The sequence below is a fragment of the Coptis chinensis genome, chromosome 1 (genome assembly GCF_015680905.1).
Source record: "Coptis chinensis isolate HL-2020 chromosome 1, ASM1568090v1, whole genome shotgun sequence".
Taxonomy (NCBI): domain Eukaryota; kingdom Viridiplantae; phylum Streptophyta; class Magnoliopsida; order Ranunculales; family Ranunculaceae; genus Coptis; species Coptis chinensis.
The window spans coordinates 50932373-50952579 of NC_141456.1; the positions used below are offsets into that span (position 1 = coordinate 50932373).

The 20207-nt window shown below is 36.4% G+C and overlaps 1 protein-coding gene across 1 annotated transcript; it reads right to left on the reverse strand.

Moving 5' to 3' along the window:
• Positions 1-318: 318 nt before the first annotated feature.
• NHL8 (NDR1/HIN1-like 8) lies at positions 319-15476 on the reverse strand. The gene is made up of 7 exons (XM_086603301.1): positions 14930-15476; positions 9457-9531; positions 8839-9385; positions 7487-7872; positions 1691-1917; positions 1195-1342; positions 319-770 (listed from the first exon to the last, which is right to left on the reverse strand). Exons 1-7 carry the CDS (start codon positions 15290-15292, stop codon positions 642-644), a joined length of 1875 nt encoding a protein of 624 aa, XP_086459427.1. The 5' UTR covers positions 15293-15476; the 3' UTR covers positions 319-641.
• Between the last annotated feature and the right edge of the window lie 4731 nt (positions 15477-20207).

Consider the following 20207-nt stretch of genomic DNA (forward strand, 5'->3'; position numbering starts at 1 on the left):
ACTTCCGCATCTCAACTCATGACATCATCAATGACTTTTCAAACAGTAACAAATAATTTAAAATAAATAAAAGAAAAATATATCCAAGAACCACCGAATTTCTCGTGATGTAATGCATACATGCAGACCTGCAGAAGACAACAGCATGACAAGTTGATAATTTCCATGGAAGGCAATACCTAAGGTGACGCTATTGACGCAAGTTATGCACATACACAGAGAATGTGACACAGCACTTCCCTGGAGCTACAATTTTCCTTTCATTTCTTAAGAATATTTTATAGGCTTTCCTTCAGATCTCTAATAGATACCAGTACAGACAGTATCAATGTTTTTAAAGTAGTGTATGAGAAGCAGTACTCTGTAGTTCTGATATTGAATTTCTATCATCCTGCACTAATGCTACACCAGGACTCACAATTCGCAAAGTTCAAACAGCTTCTGAAGGTTCATGCGCAGGCAAACAATGTTATTTATTACATGTAAAATTTAACATATGATGCCTGCGGTAGCCGAACATACTGTGAACAAAATTTACTTGAATTGGAGCAACTTTCAATTTAAGCAGCTAAGATTCCAAGTTGGATCTACTTGTAACCTCACTTAGCTTTACATTTCAGGAGGATTATTGATGTCATAATTTACCCCACTGTATGTTGTTTGCAACCTTTGGGTCCATAATGCTGAGAGCTGCGCCTGACCTTCTTCCGACACAAGTAGCAATAGTGGTTTTGACAGGACCAGCAGAAGATGTGGTTGTTATTTCCAACCTGAGATTTAACAACAGTGAATAAATCTCATTAAAATCGATGGACTTACGTCAATTCTATCCACTTGAATCGAACGTCCACATTATTTTCGGAATTTGTAGACAGATCTCATTAGAGAATTCTGTCTTGGTCCTTTTACTCAACACAACTTAGTCTGAGAGCAATAATTGGTGGGCATAAGGAAATTAGGCGAAAATATGGGTAAGAATGTTGAAAATGTACACCTCACAAATATAAGGTCAAAAATATATCCAAAAAACTTGATCTTGATACACTTATCTGTAATCTTCGAAATCTCAAACTTTGCACAATAAGGCAACTACATTTGTCCAATAGCTGAAGCCAAGATTCCAGTTCATTCAATCTGCTAAAAGGGTTTCTAGTGTTCAAATGGAATAAACAAGCAATAATGATAAACACTAACCTTTGCGTTCATTTGTCCACAAAGTGGGCACGAGTGACCATGCGCTGCATATAGTTCAGCTTGTATCTGACCCACCAGTTGCCGGCCATTCATTCGCTCTTCCCATTGCTGAATTTCTTCACGAGGAAATAGCTCACATCCATCTTGCCTTCAGTAGTTTTAGAAATTCATTAGCTCTAAAAAATAATATAGACACAATTTAGCGTTTCTAGACGATATTATAAACACAATTTATCAACTCTAGAAAATAAATCAACCACGGACAAACACACATATGGATGTTCTTGTTTATGTGCAAATTAGGAGATCTTTCCTGAACAAATTTGAAGTAAACGAGGGGGTGATTCAAGGTCGTAAGAGGTGGACCCACAAGTGTGGAACTACCCCTCAAGTCCTTCAATCACTCCTTGTTTAAGTAAAAAAGAATGTTTTTGATTGAACAAGCACAATCATACTATAACCAGGACATTTCAAACTTGACAGAAGGAGAACCTACCTGAAGTGCTCATATCCGTCAATTGCCTTGTTACAACGATAGCAAAAGAACTTCCCGCAGTTTTCACAAACAATCTTGTTGCAACCTTCAGTTCGAGAGATTGCCATTTTGCAGGATGGACACTGCTTGGCATCACGAAGTATTTCTCTGATACTTAGAATATCGTTGATCATTTCTCGCTCTTTGCGTCTTTGGTCTTCCTTGAGTTGAGATGAACCCTGCCGTGCCTGCAGGAACCAACAAAAAGGTTATACAGTATATATAGGAAGGTACCAATCTGATGCACACAATGTGCCAAAATGATTTTGGGAACTAATTAAAAAAAACTATGTTAATCTTACAGTTTGGCAGCCTGGCACACAATAATAAAAAAAGGAAAAAGTGAAAAACAGATAAAACCTTTTTTCAAACTCCTAGTTCAACTAATCATCAACTCTAACTTTGGCCAAAGGCATATAAGTTTACAAAAAATCTTATACAACTTCAAAAATAAAAAACTAAACAAAATCAACTTAAACTGAATTAGAACAAAAATTTGCAATAACAATTACCAAAATCAGAAACAATCTGATATCCCAAAAAGACTAACTAATCCTAATTTTCCAAAGTCTTTCATAAGATGGATGCTAACTTATGGCTCACATAGAGGGTTTGAAAACTCTACATAGTATCGTTCTCCTAACAGTTGAAAAAGTTCGTCCAAGAACTAGTGGCTTTACAATTTCACATGCATATGCTTGGATCCTCTTTACACTCTGTATCATCTGCTTCTTATAGGAATATATTCGACCACGGATTCCCAAGAATCTTGGCACGCTGATCAGCAATAATCTAAGTATCTAACCAGATAGTTATATGGGAAAGAATCACGACTTCTATCACCAAACCCAATAAAAATCATGTGGTAAAGATGGATGACACATTGGACTCTCAATTAAGCATAAAACAGTACTTGACAGGCTTCATCAAACATCATTGTGAATCTGCTCATCAAAAGTCGGACGGATGTTGCTAATGTCAAAAGATGCAAGACTTCGGAACTCCATAAGAATGATTTCATCTTTTTCTTCAAAGATAGCAAAATAGTGAAAATACCAGGGATATATTAACACCCTTGTTTCTAAAAGTCTTTCAAGAACACTTAGTAGGACTGACGTGCACAATAGGCATATGAGGCTGAGATGAAAACAGACAATAGTTTTTTGCCGTTCTGTTACTCATTTAATGTTTCATCTGTATTGAATGTCATGGTTTACCAACAATATGTGAAGAGTATCCATGTTGCTTCTATTGTACTAAACACGGTCCACAACATTTCCAATTGAAACAGAATTAGGCATAAAATCAGTCTCACATTTTGGTTTTCATCAATCACAAAAGCACGCAATTTGGTGCAAATTGTCGACATAGATTGAAAGGCATGATTTGAAACCACTCTTTGGACCAATTCTCATGTTTATATTTTTATCTTTCTGCTTTCGAATAAAGGCAGCAAATGGAAAAGGGGGGGTTTATTAATACCAAAAACTATTGTAGAAAGGAAATTTTCTTGAATAAAAAAAATATAGACCAAATGGAGTTCTAGTGCCTTGTTTGGTTTTAATGAAAGGGCCGGTACAGAGTGGGCCAAGTTCCAACAGAAAGAAGGTTTTAGTGGGCCCAAATAATGGTGTGGTAGGCTAATAGTGGATTCAATAAGTAATTGGACAAAAAACTAGTTATGGAAGTATTTCGGCTGGGTCGAACCAGATAAGTGAGAGAATGGACCTGGGCTGAGACTCTGAGAGAGAAAACACAACAACACTATGATGCACGGATACGGGTACCGATACGGCGACACCAGTATGGGGTACAATACGGCTTTTTTGAAATAGTAGGATACGGGTATAGCCTATGGGTACAACTAATTAATATGAATATTTTAAAATATGTGTATTCTGAAAATTATGTTAGTAGTTCTTTGAGTAAAGTTAGTCAGGAACATGTGAACAACTATTATAACACATGTCAAAGTCAATACAGATTGAAGCCTCAAGAACAATTTACATTTCAATGGAGTAGAACTATCGGATCAAGTCTATTTCAGGGATTCCAGTACCCTGGAAGTATCCAATACCCATATCAGTATTGTACCCGACCGATACGGGTGCAATGACATTTTAGGAGTATCCGTGCATCATAGCAACAACATTATCTTAGCAAGGACAAACTTAAAAAAGAGTGGTTTTGGGAAAGAGAAGCCAATTGAGAGAAGACTCAAGGTTGAAAAACACCTTGTTCAGCATCATTAAATCAACCAAAAAAGAAACAACGATGGAACTGCTGACTGGAGGAGGTGGAACTAACTTGGTGGTGCTGATTGGTGAAGAAGATAAACTGAATTAGCAGTGATTCCTCTCTCATTTCAATTTATTTATGTTTCCTTTTCTTTATTTTGTTTTGAAGGTTTTTTTTTTAATCGGTAAGATGAACTGCAGATTTTTGTTTGGACGTTGTTGGTGGTGTTGTCAATGATGAGGAGTGGCTGATCGGAGACGGAGGAAACCTCGATCATAGTGGGCAGTTGCGGCAGTGAAAGGTAGATGAAGATGGAAGAGGGAACAATGTCGAACACAGGCAAGATCACCGCACTGATACCAAAACTGATGCAAGGATATGATTTTGGAAACTAAGTTGACTTTTAAGATTTGACAACCTATTCTCTATCAACAAGATCAACACATAAGTGAAGTTGAATTCATCCTTTGTTTTTTCGTTGAAAAATAAAAACCTATTTTTATTTATTTATTTTTAATTATTTAAAAGCTTGCTTCAAATTAGTTATTTTGGCTGACCTGTTCCCCAATAACCGAATACTTTTGTCTCCAAATACTGACCAGCCACCAAAGCACGAAAGCCAAGGTACCTCGGGATACTCCAGAAATACCTCGGGTGGTGCCACAATCTGTTCTACGCACGTGCGAAATCCGAAAACATAACACAAAACAACTTTTTTATCGAAGAACAACCAACCCTCTCAGACCAGCTACTGATCATCGCCTTGGTAAAAGCTATCTCTTTATGGCTCTGTTTGGCAGTGTGAATAGAGTCCATTGGGATTTTCCTTTTTTTGGGGATGTTTTTTGTATAAATCAATTGAGTGCTTATGTATTCAATATTTAATTAGAGTTTTTTCCTTTTATTTGTTTATGAGTTTTTATTTGTTTTTAAGTTTTTATTTGCAAATTTTGTTTATGATTTTTTTTTTTAGTTTTTTTTAGTATGATATAAAAAATGAGTATATAGGTGTGAATGTCAACCAAACAGTAGCCAAGTAAAACATGTGACAGGATAAGGGGTAGACGCACAAGTAGTTCATCTCATGACTTGTATCACCTAATCATAGTTAAGTAATACAATATCTCTTGCAGCCAAACAGAGCCTATATAATCTACATTATCTCCATTACTAAAAATTTGAGCAATAGAATTTCTCCATTCTGACGCAGGGAATAGCGGACCAAAAGCTATCGAACATGGGCGTGGGTTTTTGTCGAAATCAAATGTGGTTTACCATGTGGCGGATGTCAGCGGTTCGAGATGCAGCAATTTGTGAGAGGGTATCCATAAAAGAGAAAATCTTCCTTTCAAACTGACAATTCAATTAATCAACAACTCTACATTCGGCCCAAGGCCTACACGTTTATTTATGCTCAATCTGAGCCAACTTTAAAAATAGAAACCTAAGCTAGAAGCAATTTTAACAAAATAGGAAACACAAATTCGTAATAAAAATTACCTAAAAAACTAGAGATAGTCTAAAACCTTAAGTATGGCTCAAAGTGAAAGTTTGAAACCTTAGTCTGCATCACAATCACCATCAACAATGTCAATGCACCTTTTCTTATGAACCAGTAGAACTTGGCAGTGATACTGGCCCAAACTTATTGACTTTTACATCAGTTTTGAGTCTCTATAGTGAACAAGTGGATAAGCACGATACACTATGAAATACGGATGCTCCTCTAGGGGCAACGTATCAGTGTCGGACACGTATCGGACACCAACACTCCCTGACACGCCTCCAACACGTGTCCGATACTCGATTTGGAGTGTCAGATTTATTAATTAATTTTTAGAATTTCCGACACTCCGTGGACACGCTAGGGACACACAGGGACACTTCTACATTTTATTCCCATTTTTTAAAAAAGTGATTAAAATACTTAAAAAAAGAGACGACTTGGGTAGGGGTTTTATTTCACTCTTGAAATAAGAAAAATGAGGCACAATGCATGACTGCGCTTGATTGTCAAGTCCTTTTTATATATATTTGTTACAAATCCTTTGTAATTGTTATTTCTTTCGTTGGCATTAGCTTGCATTATTGGACATGTATGTTATTGTTTAATATTTTAGAGTTGTACATGTTCAAAACTTGTGTTCATATTTTGATTAAAATTTAGTGGAGAATGTTAAATTTCAATTATATATATATATATAGCCCGGCTCCTGAAAGGACCTTAAATAAGTACCAAATCTAAAACACCCACAACTTCACCTACAAAATGATTTAAAACCTAATCTTTTGGGCATATGATCTATTAACCATAAAGAACATCTCTACAAAAATTCAACTTGTTTGACAATTTTTAACATTGGCAAAAGATGATTGCAAAAACTAGACATTTCTTGATTATTAGATATTTTTTCAAAAGTGGACAACAATTTTTATCTAAGTTAGAGGATATCAAACGAGTTGAATTTTTGTTGAGATGTTCTTTATGGTTAGTAGATCATATGTACAAAATATTAGATTTTAAATCATTTTGTAGGTGAAGTTATAGGTGTTTTAGATTTGGTACTTATTTAAGGTCCTTTTAGGAGCCGGGCTGTATATATATATATACATATATATGGGCATATGGCTATAATGTGGGCTCTCTCTCTCTCTATCTCTACGTGTCCATGACGTATCCGTGTCCTACTTTTTTGAATTATGCCGTGTCTGCGTGTCCGTGTCGTGTCGTATCCGTGTCGCGTGTTAGTGTCCGTGCTTCATAGACGATACATTGACTATTATCTGCTCGTCAAATTATTCGGTTTACCATTTCAATGAACCATAGTCTGCATCACAATCACCATGAACAATGTCAATGCATCATTTTTTATGAACCAATAGACTTGGCGGTGATACTGGCCCAAACTTATTGACTTTTACATCAGTTTTGAGTTTCTGTAGTGAACAAGTTGATAAGTACAAGAAATTGATTATTGTCTGTTTGTCAAATTATTAGGTTTACCATTTCAATAATGCACAAAACGTACAGCCAAAGAAATTTACTGATTAAGAGTAGTGAGTCACAGCTCCCTTTCAATGCACAGAGTTTATACATCAGATGTTTCAATTGCACTTTTGTTGTTAAGATGTCCAGATTACCAAACAGAAAAAATAACGTATAAAGAGAATGTTTTCATGAATAAGGAAAACAACGTATTAAAAGGATGCTTTCACGGGAAAAAATTATGGCTTAACTTTATAGTTTTAAAACGTAAAAGACAGACCACGGGACATTTTAAACCTGGTGAAGAAACAGTCAGTAATTGTGTGAAGTGCTTCTACTGCTTTCCAATCCTGTAGGCCTTAACTTCCTATAGGTTACAACCAACAACACATTCTAATGTGATTTAAGTGGAACTCGTTGTATTATAAGTTGTAAGACAAAATATGGTGGTGGAGGTTATAAACTTTAACAAATAAAAGAAAGTAATAAATAAAAAAGACATCAAACAAAACACCGTTAAGTCTTGATCTTACCTGCAAAAGTAGGAGTTTCAATTCCGGTGACATACAAGTACTTCCTACATGTCGTCGGTCTCCACAAAGACTACAGAAACTATATAAGCACTTTGAGCACTGGCCATTATGGTCCTCATCTTCTAAGCAGGCTGTCTCACATCTAGGGCAATAGATCACATCTGACATAGATGCAAGCGTTTTCTGCAATAATAATGATTCCCAGCGTTCATAGTTTTCATCTCCAAGTAAGTGTTTCAACAATCCCGGTGGGACCATCCCACCACATTTTGCATCAGGACATAACAACTTGTTAATTGTGCCTTCCTTTACATGTATGCTTGAATAAGCCTCCATGCATTTCCAGCAGTAAAAGTGTTTGCATGGCAATCTGATGAATTCTGTGCCTGACAAGAGTAAAACATGACAAATTTGAGCCAAAGGATATATAATTTTCTATTTCTCAATTTTTAAAATTTACATGACTCGAGTAAATAGTAAGGTTAGGGTTGTGGCCAGAAAACCTTCAAAACACTAACACCAATAATCTATCCTCTATTCTTCAAAGTTTATTGACTTCCACAGAGCAAAACAGCATTTATTAGGAAAATTTGAGCGAAATATAAAAGTGAATCTTGTAAATCATTTTATACTATTACTACCAAGTGAGTTTTACCGACCACAACAAAAGAGTGAAACAGGAAAATATTAAAAATGTCACTAATAGATACAGGAAGACAGAATGCTTTCTGAAATCCTACAACGTGAACCGTTTAATTCTTTGGCAAAAACAATTGTCATATGAAAAAAAAGCCGAGATCTTCATTTTTATGTATTTTCTATGTACTTCTGTTGTCAAGGCTTACGAGTTTGATTTGAGCTGGGCAGGTGGCCTCTAGCATCTTGATGGAGAAGTCAAGTGTCCTTCTAAACCATTCAATCGAGCAAAAGACATTAACCATAAACTTCAAAGTTAAAGAAAGACACGAACTCATTTATGGAAACCAAGTCGAATTCTTTCTGAAGTTTCTTTTCTCTCGGTGATGATACTGTAACTTGAAGTTTTCTGCTTAGAAGTTATATAAAAATATGTGACCCGTATTGTAGATTTCTGAAAATTTGGTACCAACATGTATAGAAAGTATGAGAATGACATGTTGGAGTGCATTCGGATATGCAAACTGATGGGGTGGTTGGAACTTCTCCACTGTATATACAAGCTATCATGCATGTGGGTGTTTACAGTATATACACAGACATACATACATTGATGATTGTGTAAGTGCTCAAAGAAACTGAGTAAGAGACAATAGTGTTTGTTGTTTTCAGTTTTTCATTCATTCTTAATATATGAGGCAAAGGAAAAGAGTCACCTGCATGTTCCCCAAAACAAATGCAGCATTCATGCATATTTTGCCAAAAGACCTCATGGCACTTATCATCATTGTAATTCATCATTGACGGTATATCAACCTCTGGTGATACACTTCTTGAAACAGCACGCCTGTCTCCAGAATGTGGCATGTATAACGGGCCAAGTACAAGTTCCTTATTAATCCCAAGATAAGAAAGAGAAGAACTTTGTAACCATTCCACCCATTGGTAAATAACTTCCTGCCCAGGTTGATCTGTCCATAAGGAATCCAACATGATGCAAAGATTGGATATTCTCTGGGAATCCAACCATTGGATGGCTATGGTGAAATAGGGAGGCTGGTGACTTGGATATGACTTGGGTAATAAACATCTCAAGATAATTGGAGGAAGATGTTCAACTTTGAAATGGTAAACAAATTCATTTGAACATTCAGCTGTGACCAAGGAGCTGGAGGATTTCATTCCAAGTTTGGCATTTCCATTAGATGAAAGAAGCTTTGCTGAGATTGTAAGTTCATCAGGAGTTTCAATATGTATATATATCTGCAAAAGAATACACAGGTGTTGGACTTTTTTCTGTACACTGATACAGGAATCATTGGTCATCACCAAACCTCAAATACGCGTAGACCTCCTTCTTCTCTAAGGATGGATAGATTCTCCCCGTAAATTGCCTCCATCGCTAGTAACTGCCAAGTAAAACTTTGAGATTAGAATAGATGGGACATATGTTTATGTATTTGAAGTAAAATTGAGTAAGATACACTCATCACTCTTTTAGAATAAATCCATTCACGTTTTTCAGTAATACTTAAAGAGAGTAATACAATGTTTACAAATGATAAGCAAATCAAGCTAACATGTTAGAGTCTTCCTAACCCACTTAAAGTTCCCCATGTAGTTGAAAACAATAACGAAATAATACAAAATAAATTGTAGAGTCATGTGAATTTTTGTGCCTTCCTGCATCATTAAGTGGAATTTTTTTTTCTTTAATCAATAAAATTCACTTTGTAATTATAAGAATGATAATAAAGATTACAATGTTTTTGGTCAAGTAGCAAGGAGCTACTCGACCAATTTCACATTTTATTTTATTTTATTGGTAAGCCTGTTTTAAATGAGATTAGTAACTCTTTGATGCTGGCGGGATTCGAGCCCCAGACTTCTGGTATCATCACCTAAAGGTTTTACCGACTTTGCTAGTTGGCACCTGCTAAATGTGTGGGCAAGCCTGTTTTTAAAGAGACCAGTAACTCAATAGTATGTAGCGGGGGTTCGAACCCCAGACCTCTAGTATCATCACCCAAAAGTTTTACCAACTAAGCTAGAAGGCGCTTACACTAATTTCACACTCTCCCAATGCCCTTTACAAAAGTGCGCTCATCTCACCATCCCATCCCAATTGCACATGAAATCAACAAATCTTACACTCTTAAACAATGATGTAGCACATGCCCAACCAAATAGAAGCTCCTTGATCTCCTCTATTAGCTTATGCGTACCCTTCTCTTTTTGTTCAAATATCTTCATGTTTCTTTCTTTCCATAGTGTTCATACAATGACATTTGGAAGGTGATCCGCTAACCATTTGCCTTTGTTAGAGAGTGGACCGGCAATGATACACTTCTCCAATGCCTTCTTAACATTAGTTGGTGGCGCCCAAGTAATATTGAAAGATGCAAAGAATAGCACCAAAATCCCAAAAGTGATTGGACAATTAAGAAGAAGGTGGTCCACATCTTCCTCAACTACCTTGCAATACACGCACACATTGTCAATATTCATGCCCCTCCGATTTAGATTGTCAATGGTTTGAATTCTATCCAAGAAAGCACCCCAACAAAAGAAAGCAACTCTATGTGGGATGGTGTTCTTCCAAATCCGCTTGAAGAAAGGACAATTAGTGATTCTTTCATTCATTCACCTCAAGCACCACCGAGACATACTCCTTAGCCAAAACATTGTAAAATAATTTCATGGTAAACACTTCCTTGTCTTCCCATACCCATAATCTCATATCCATTTCTCCAAAGTTTTTACCCGCTTCACAAATAGTACACAAGAAGAGTTGTTCATTAAGAAATTTACACACTCTTAAGACATTTACATACTCTTAAGAAATTTATTAGGCAATTGCTTGGAAGTGGGGCAATGGGGCAAATTCATATCAAAATCAGTATTTAGGTTTCTATTTAGTGAATGAGGTTTGATCATTATGAGCAATGAGCTGCTCATTTCTACAACACACACTGTTCTACTTCTCTCTTTTTTTTTTTACCAATAAAACAATAGATTTTATTAAAGAGCAGTGTGATGGAGGGGGTAACACTACAACCCATTTCACAAGCAAATCAACTCATAATACAACCATCATTACACCTTCCCAGTTGAACACAACATCATCAAATCTAATGTGCGACAAATACCCAATTCCAAACCATAGACTTTATGTTGTTAACTATGCGATCAAATGACTCTTGCTTATCTTCAAAAACCCTCATATTCCTCCTCTCCAACCAAATCCCTCAGCAAATGGCATGAAAGAGTACATCCCAAATCAAACGACCAGCAGTAGAAAGTCTTGAGCATTTCCATTTCTCGAGGACATGTACCAAAGTACCAAGAATAGCTATCTGACAATGACATGAAGAAAGAAACTGATGTAGAACATTAGTCGAGTCTGTCAGTGTCATAGGTGTGCGTCTATGTTCCCTCTACATATTATGGGCGTGAGCCCCTTAGTTGAGTCCAAGCCCATGGTTTGAGTCCATTAGTTAGTTGGACACATGTCGTGTTCCTATTGGTTTATGCTTTTTAGGTTTACTTTAAATAACGGGCTTGTAGTTAGGGTTTCAGTAGTTGTGTTTATATGTGTGATTTGTGATTGAGAGATTCAATAACAGAGTGATTTTTAGGTCGTTTTTTAATTGTGTTTCAATTAAAGTGTAGATTCAATTAAACTGAAACTTCCGCCAGTAAGATCTACATTATTTGGGATATCGGAGCAGATTAATTCCTGGGGTTACTATTCAGGGTACTGTTCACCGAAAATACTGTTCATCGGGCACTATTCACCTTGTTACTATTCACAGCGATTTTTTTTTCTCGAAAAGTCAATTTTTTTGTGTTGTTATGATGAATCACAAAGCAACTCGAAGTCGTCCTCCATCCATAGATACTCGCATGTCTCGTTTAGAAGAAAACATGAAGAACATGACACAGATGTTCCAGAACCTGATGGAAGCAAAGTTTCCAGTCAAAAGAGAGGTGCAACAACCACCTCCACCACCACAGAATAATGGTTAAGTGTACTGATGATGCATCTCAGGTTGATGGTTCAATCCCTCTTCTGAACCCTTTTGCGCCTACAGATCCAGAAAACAACGGAAAGAACAGAGTTGGCATGAAAGATAACACCAATAGGGAACCTCCTCTCAATGAGGAACGTGAGGGTGTACCCCTCAATGATGATGGCGGCTTCGCCGACAGTGTTGAAGCCCCCTATCAGGCTCCACCAATCTTTGATAAGTATGAAGATGAGTCTCTTTATGATAAGTACGAAAATCTGATTTGGGAAAATTTTGTGACTCACTTTGACAAACGAAGTGATTTGTTTTTCAAAAAAGCACGATTGCAGATTTGAATTTCCTTAAAGAAAGTCACATATGTTGGTGAAGTTACAAGCTTTCAAGACGAGCCATTGGTACTGAAATTTTTTTGGTGCATCTTCTGGTTATTGTTTTCATAATCTGTGTGCAAGAGCATGTTGTGGGTTACTGATTTTAAGCCAGGGAAGCTGCTACAAAGGAAAAATTCATGGTCGGATTCCTTTCAGCTGGGGTATTGGCCGATTTTCTAAAGCTTGTGGACGTAGTTCTCTTTACCTAAAGTTTTTGTTGATTAGAAATTCGATGACGAATTTTTTTCGGTTGGGGAGAGTGATGTAGCACATTAGTCGAGTCTGTCAGTGTCATAGGTGTGCGTCTATGTTCCCTCTACATGTTATAGGCGTAAGCCCCTTAGTTGAGTCCAAGCCCATGATTTGAGTCCATTAGTTAGTTGGACACATGTCGTGTTCCTATTGGTTTATGCTTTTTAGGTTTACTTTAAATAACGGGCTTGCAGTTAGGGTTTCAGTAGTTGTATTTATATGTGTGATTTGTGATTGAGAGATTCAATAAAAGAGTGATTTTTAGGTCGTCTTTTAATTGTGTTTCAATTAAAGTGTAGATTCAATTAAGCTGAAGCTTCCGCCAGTAAGATCTATATTAGAAACCATCTCCAAATTTTCAAAGTAAAAGAACAATTCATGAAGAGATATAAGATAGATGCCTCTGCCTGGCAACACCATGACACACCTATTCGCCATTAAGATCCCTCTCATCTTTAGATTATCGGTAGTTAAAATCCTACCCTAATTCAAAGACCAAAGGAAAAAACATACTTTTAAGGGAACCTGGATGCCACACTTTCTTATATGGAAAGTCATGAAAACTAATTTCAAGTTCTGCAATTCTTTTACCTTAAAAGCACTGCATACATGGACGTGGAAGTGAACTGGGAGTCTTGACCACACCAACGCTTCATAGGGATCATCATTAGTCATAATGCACTAATCAACTCAAGTAAAGAAGCTGCTTCTTGCATTTCTCTTTCAAACAGTTCTCTTCTAAAATCCAAATCCCAACCACGGTTGCCATCCCTAAGTACTACATGCTGCTGAACTGTTCAATTCTTATTACTAGCAATGGCATATATCTGCTGAAAAGCTACTTTAACTGGTCTATCAATGCACCACTTATCATCCCAAAACAGAACCTTAGACCCTATGCCAACTTTATAGCTGATCTGCTCCTCCGTTATGTACTTGCAATTTATTATACCTTTCCAAAGAGAACATCCATATGTATTAGTAACCTTCTTCGCATACCAGCCCACACATTCTGTCCCATACTTATCGCTAATAACCTCCTTCCAAAGTGCATCTTCATCACTCCCATATCGCCAAATCCAACACACTGTTCTACCCCTCATAACAGGAAGAACAAAAAATCAATCCCATATCATGCTTTTGATATAAAATAGTCAAATACACTTTGTCTCCACACGCATTAACATTTCTTGCCCACCAAATACAACAGCAGCAAGCGTGAGATAATACTTTCCAAAACACTCTTCCGACAAAGAAAGATTATTATTGACTTTCCATCTCCCCAAGATATTATATGTACCATGAGTCAAATCTAAATAAATCCTAAAAGGCAACAAAAGTATCCCCAAAGTCTCTGACAAAGGCACTCTAAGAAGAGGTGAGAAATAGATTACACTTTTGAACAACAAACAGCGTACCTGTATTCCTCTCTTCTTAAGATTATCAACTAACAAATACATTGATTTATATGTAATATCACTCACTTTGCCTGTTTGCCAAGCAGTCTTCATCTATCAGGGACCAAACCCAATCTTTGACTATGGAGAACCTCTAACAGAGACACGATCTCTTGCATTTCTCTTTCAAACAGACCACATCGGATATATAGGTTCCACGATAACCTGTTGCCTTCTCTAACCACAATGCCACATGGTTGTGCACAAGTCCACCCTGGAAACCCTAGTTGTTTGATATCACTTTAAGCAGGCTAAATCTCTCTTTAAGTTGAACAGCCATACACCATTTCTCTCCTACAAACCGATTCCTTGGTCCATCACCTATTTAGTCACTGAGGCCCTCTTCAAGATGGTGGTTAAGGTTGTTCACAATAGCTTTTCCTAGCGAGCAACCGTAGCTTCTTATAAAACCTACCCAACTTTATTGACTTTTCTGGTACAAGTAGGACAAGTGGATTATAACTTGTAGTTATATAAGCCCAGAGTTATCCTTTATTAGTTGATATTTATTGTTCTCTCTTATTGGATCTCAGGATGACTCCTGGGAAACGAAGACAGATGGTGCATCTTTTGGATTAAAATGCATGTTTGTTCCGTAGGTGAAACCAATTCAGCTTTATGTGATAACAACATTATTACCTCTAATGGAATCGAAAAAACAATTATAAATAGTATTTAAACCGAGTAAATTAATACCTCGTCTTCCTGTAACTGGTCATTGATTCTTAGCTGCTCCTCAGACAGGTCGGGCTCTTGTTCACTCACCCTAAGCTGCTCTTCCAATCTACTTGCCACATCATCGTCAACTTCCTCCTCCTCCGATTCACTGGACACAGCCTCTTGTTCTTGTTGGGCGACAACTTGGATATTATTATGGGCAAGTCCAATAATTCGATAAATTTGTTTAGATTTTGGAGAATTATTGTTTCTAGATGGTCTACGAACAGAATCACAACAATTTAGATTGTGTTTTGAGGAGGAGTCTTGTTGGGCATGAGGAGTTTTGTTGTCTTCGTCCAAGGGTCGTTGTTGGTGACTTCCTTTTATACCCTTTTTCATTGTTGATTAACGGAGATTGAATACGGTCTCTTCTTTCTCTATTCCGGTCTTTGCAACCAACGATAAGTTTTGGATTGCATGCACGAGCTCCAGACTTGAAACAATAAGCCCAGACTCAATGCTTGGGGCGGTGTTTGTTTCAACGTGGCTGAACCACGCAATGGGCGACGTACTTCATTTTGCTGAAATACACGTGGGCGAACGCGAACTAAAAAAATACAGTAGGCCAACTCATTGGAAACACAGAGAAATACAGCTGGGCAAAATATTAGTGGGTAACTAGATTTTGAACCCGGGCATACGCCCGGGATTTTTAGGTATGTTTGGTGATTTCGTGATGTAAAAGAAATAATTTATTACGATAGTATTTAAAAAATTTATAGTCTAATTCAAGTACAAAATGTGTCGCTCTTTCGCGTAAGACTCCTAAGAGTATAAGCAACTAACCCAACCAATGAAGCAGTGACCCACTACTAATTTTACTATTATTTGGAGTTTCCAAGTTGAAGTAGAGTACAAAAAAAAAACTTTCAAAATCATTATACTTATTTTTGTGACTTGCATTGTTTAGAAAGATAGTTTACAGCTATATATGTCTTCCCTCCAAACCCCAAAAACATTGCACGTATATATTGTTCCAATTGCAGTTTTTTCTTTAGACATATACTTCACTTTGACGCTTGATGTCGGTCAATTAGGTTTGCCTCTTATTAACCGTTAGTCCAAGTTTCTATTCTCTTTTAATAAAATAATAATAATATTTTATTATTGTATATGGAATAGAAATTATTGAGGGCATATTCGGCATTTCATCACTGGAGTTTTAGATTTTTTTTTTATTGTAAGAAAATAGAAAACCTGTACTAACAGTCAATGAGAGTCAAATCGACCGACATCAAACGTTAAAGTGGTTTATGACTAACTCCCAATTATAAAGGTGGTGTTGTTGTTGGGTATGTCTAAAAAACCCTATTTGTTTGTTTTTAAATACATTTTTAGTGCAATAAGTAAATCTGTTATAGAGAATTGGCAATTGATTAAATCTGTAATAATGTATACTATATTGTTGTATTGTTTATTGTTTCCTTGGAAATATACTACTTCGTTGACCATTCCACCTCAGCACCTCTTTAACCTGTCCAATAATTTAGTTCCCAGTAATGTGATATAGGTAACGGTTCGGTTGTTGAATTGTTTAAGTAACACTGATGCTATGGGATGTTCTGAGAAGCCCATTCTTTTTTTGTTGAGATTTTTAAACTAATAGGCCAGATAAGTTGATTCTGTTCCTGTGTGGGCCTATTATATTAGAGAAATAAAATTTTGTTCTCCAATCCTTATTGTACTCGGTCATGTGTAATTGTGTATCATTGTATTAGTGCATATCATTGTATATTTGCATGTATGTTGCTTTGAGTAATCGATCAGTATACATGCTCCAATTTCTACATCCAAAATAAGGTCAAATTATTAATGAGGTCTTACTCTTACATTTTAATGATTCAACTATATTGTCTAGATAATTTAGATATATATCTCAATCCCTATCCAGACGTTGTTCTTAAAACCGCCACATACAATTGCCTATATGTGAAAACTGTAATAGATTCACATGAATTTCCAACCTGAATTTCCTAGTACCTTGGAAAGTAGTGGAGGGTCTTTATGATTTTGGCAAGTCTCATACTATTGGTATTATAATTTTTTTGTCAAAAAAGTTAGGAGAGCTTTTGGAAGTTTCAAGTGTCCTTGTTGTTGTCAATCAGGTGGAATGCCACCCAGCTTGGGAACAGCCTTAATTGTGTGTCTTTTGCCAATTAAATGGAGTACACCTATCCGTGAGTTATAAGTTGTAAGGAACTTAAGCTTCTAACTTTAATATTATACCCCTCTTTGCAGATCTTTTTTCCATATCTGGCCTTCACTTTGCAGGGATATTAACTATTAAGTTCCCCTGGTTCAGCATGATTATAGAGTATTGTGTGTAAGCATCTAAGATTAAGTATGGTGTCAGAGAAATTGTTGAAGACTCCTGCACAAATTGCTCTTATTTAGGGACTCCAAATGGGTAATAGTGTGCTGCCTAAGAGGCATGGATGATAGAGGATCTTTACTGCTTTGATTGGTCGATTCTTGAGGACTCTTTTGTGAAGTTCTCTGAAATTGAACAGGCAATAATTGATCTCTTGTAATACTTTTATGGAATTGTAGGTAGATTTTGTTCTTTGCTTGCTCTGACTACACTTAATCAATCATTGCATGTTGTCCACTTATGCATCCAAAGCTATTTATTATTTCTTATTATTCAGAAAATAGGATCGGGGGTTGAACTGGATTTGATATGTACCATTCCGATGGTAGCTGGTCATATTTTTTATGTGTTTGGTATTCTTAAGAATAGTATGTTAGTAACCAACATGTTAGTTATTCACTTGTGCTTATTGACTTGTCTTCTACTTGTTTAGCTGTGCTTTTGGTGGTGTGACAAGCTTCTTTTTTGTGTGTATGTAGATGAGATATGAATGATGTAGATAGATGATGGTCGTTGAACAAAACAGAAGCGTATCAAAACCTAATTATCCCTCAATAAGTAAAGGATGAGTAGGGTGTCGTTCTACTTTTAAGTGTATGTTATGTGAAGGACAAGACTGGAAAGGGAGTTTGAGGGATTAAAAACTATGATTATAGATATTATAGATTCTAATGCTAAACTAAACTAAACTATTGAGAATTTATAAGAGAGGGAATTCAAGAGATTAGAATCCACCAATACTTTTGATCTATGACCTTCTGCTTCATGGTTGTTCTCACAAGTAGATTGTAATTAGGCAATCGAGCGAGTGCCGATGTCCTCTTGGACGAAACATCGTTAACGAATAACTATACTTAAGGTTATTCCTATGTTCATGTTACTAGTATCTTCTTTCCTTTTATGTGAGCTTGGGCAGCTATTCAATGAATCACCATCTAAGGCAAACACAAGGAATACTTTCCTTACTCTAAAACACTACACAACTAGAAGAAAAGTAGAGAATAATAGTATAATATTCAATTATAATAAATAAAATCCTATTCTAGCATTATATTCAATTGCAATAAATAAAAGCATGTTACAAACAAATATTCAATTGCAATAAATAAAACCCTAAACTAGCATGATATTAGATTGGAATAAATAAAAACCTTAATCTATACTTCCATCCCCTGGTCTGGGCAATGGAACTAATACCTAAAAACATAAAGAACTAACCTGATTGAAGAACACCATGAACCAGAAGAATCATTAAACCTTAAGCACCGGCTTCATCTTCTCCCTTGAAAGAGCAGATTAACCTTCCGTAAAGAAGAAAGAACACGAAGAACGAGAAGAAGAAAAGTCGAAGAACATAAGACTAGAAAGACTAATTTATTAAGACTCAGCTAGTTAAAACCGATCTTTTATTTAATCTTTCTCTGCCTCAAGTTCTGGAGACAAGAGTATAAGTTAATTGGCAAATTACATGAGGCACTTAGGTCCTCTATTTATAGAGGTTACAATGAGCTCTAGAAGCATTCTAAACCGTCATTTGTTTCCTAATACAAATAGACTTCTTTCAGAGTCCAACTTCGTCTCCAAAACTGAGAAGAAATTGGCTACAGTGTCAATCCATGAGTCTAGATGCACTATTCATACGTCTCAGACGCGATCAATGCGTCTAGACGCTCGATCCATGCATCCCAGACGCATAAGCCGATTTTGTCTCTTCTGCTCTATCCTTCTATCCTCTTTTGCGGGCTTTGGTCCAAGTAACGAATCCTTTGGCCTTGGGCTTCCAAATAGGCTTTAAAATAGGTCCAAGTCACATCTTTAATAGCTCTAATTCCTTGGCCTTCTCCATGATTGTCCACGGGCTTCCCATGTGATCCTTAATGCTCCGAATTGCTTGGTTTTACCCCCTTTTCTCTAATATTCCACAAAACTTTCTCTTTGACTTGTAGAATCATAAAACATAGCTTACAAACACTATTAGTCCACTAAGATGGTTAAACAAAAGCATAATCGAGGGTTAAATAGCACTTTTTGAGCACTTATCACAACTCCCAACTAGCCTTTTGCTAGTCTCTTAGCAAATAAGATAAAAAATAGATAAGTGATCAAAATCACATCCTAATAACAAAAATAAAATCCTAACTCATTTTCGCAAGCATCGCGATTGCATTTGCCATATGCAACAAGGCTTTAAACCTTTAAGTTCCCCAAAAAAGACGAGTTATAGTCTCGTGAGGGTTTTCAGGTGATATACCCACAAAATCAATCAATAGCATGTTCAAGAATGATAGTATTTTTCAGAAAGAGAAATTCTTTACCCACTTAGTGCTTACTCCAATAGAAAGTCTCCATTGCTAACTACATTGCTGCAAATACTCATAAATTATAATGGGAGATAGTAAAAATTGACAAAATTCTCAATCAAGGCTTATGTGTGTACTTAGTTAATCTCCTATACTCTCCTATCCAAGAAACAGAATCCCTAGTTTACCTATCTCGACTTTCAATTCTCACCGGTCATACTCTCAGAAAAGAATATCTCAGAAGATGGTCTACTATTTTACCTCATGTATGTGGGGAAAAGAATAATGCATATGAACATCCCACATACTACCTTGAAAAACAGACTTCTAGATGACAGTAGTCTCATGGAAAGAATGTCAATCACATATGAAGTGTCGGGTCCTTCACTTTAGCATCCTCCCACCTATTCTAGACTTTATACCATACTGTAGTGATAAGTTATGGGTTGTAACTTGGCTTGGGTATTGGTTTATGAAAGAAAGGTAAAAAGGATTCTAAGGTTGTTTCTAAAAAACACTAAGGGTTTTGCTTCATTATTTGGAAGATTTCTTCAAATTCTGTATTGCAGAGAAAATTCTTCCT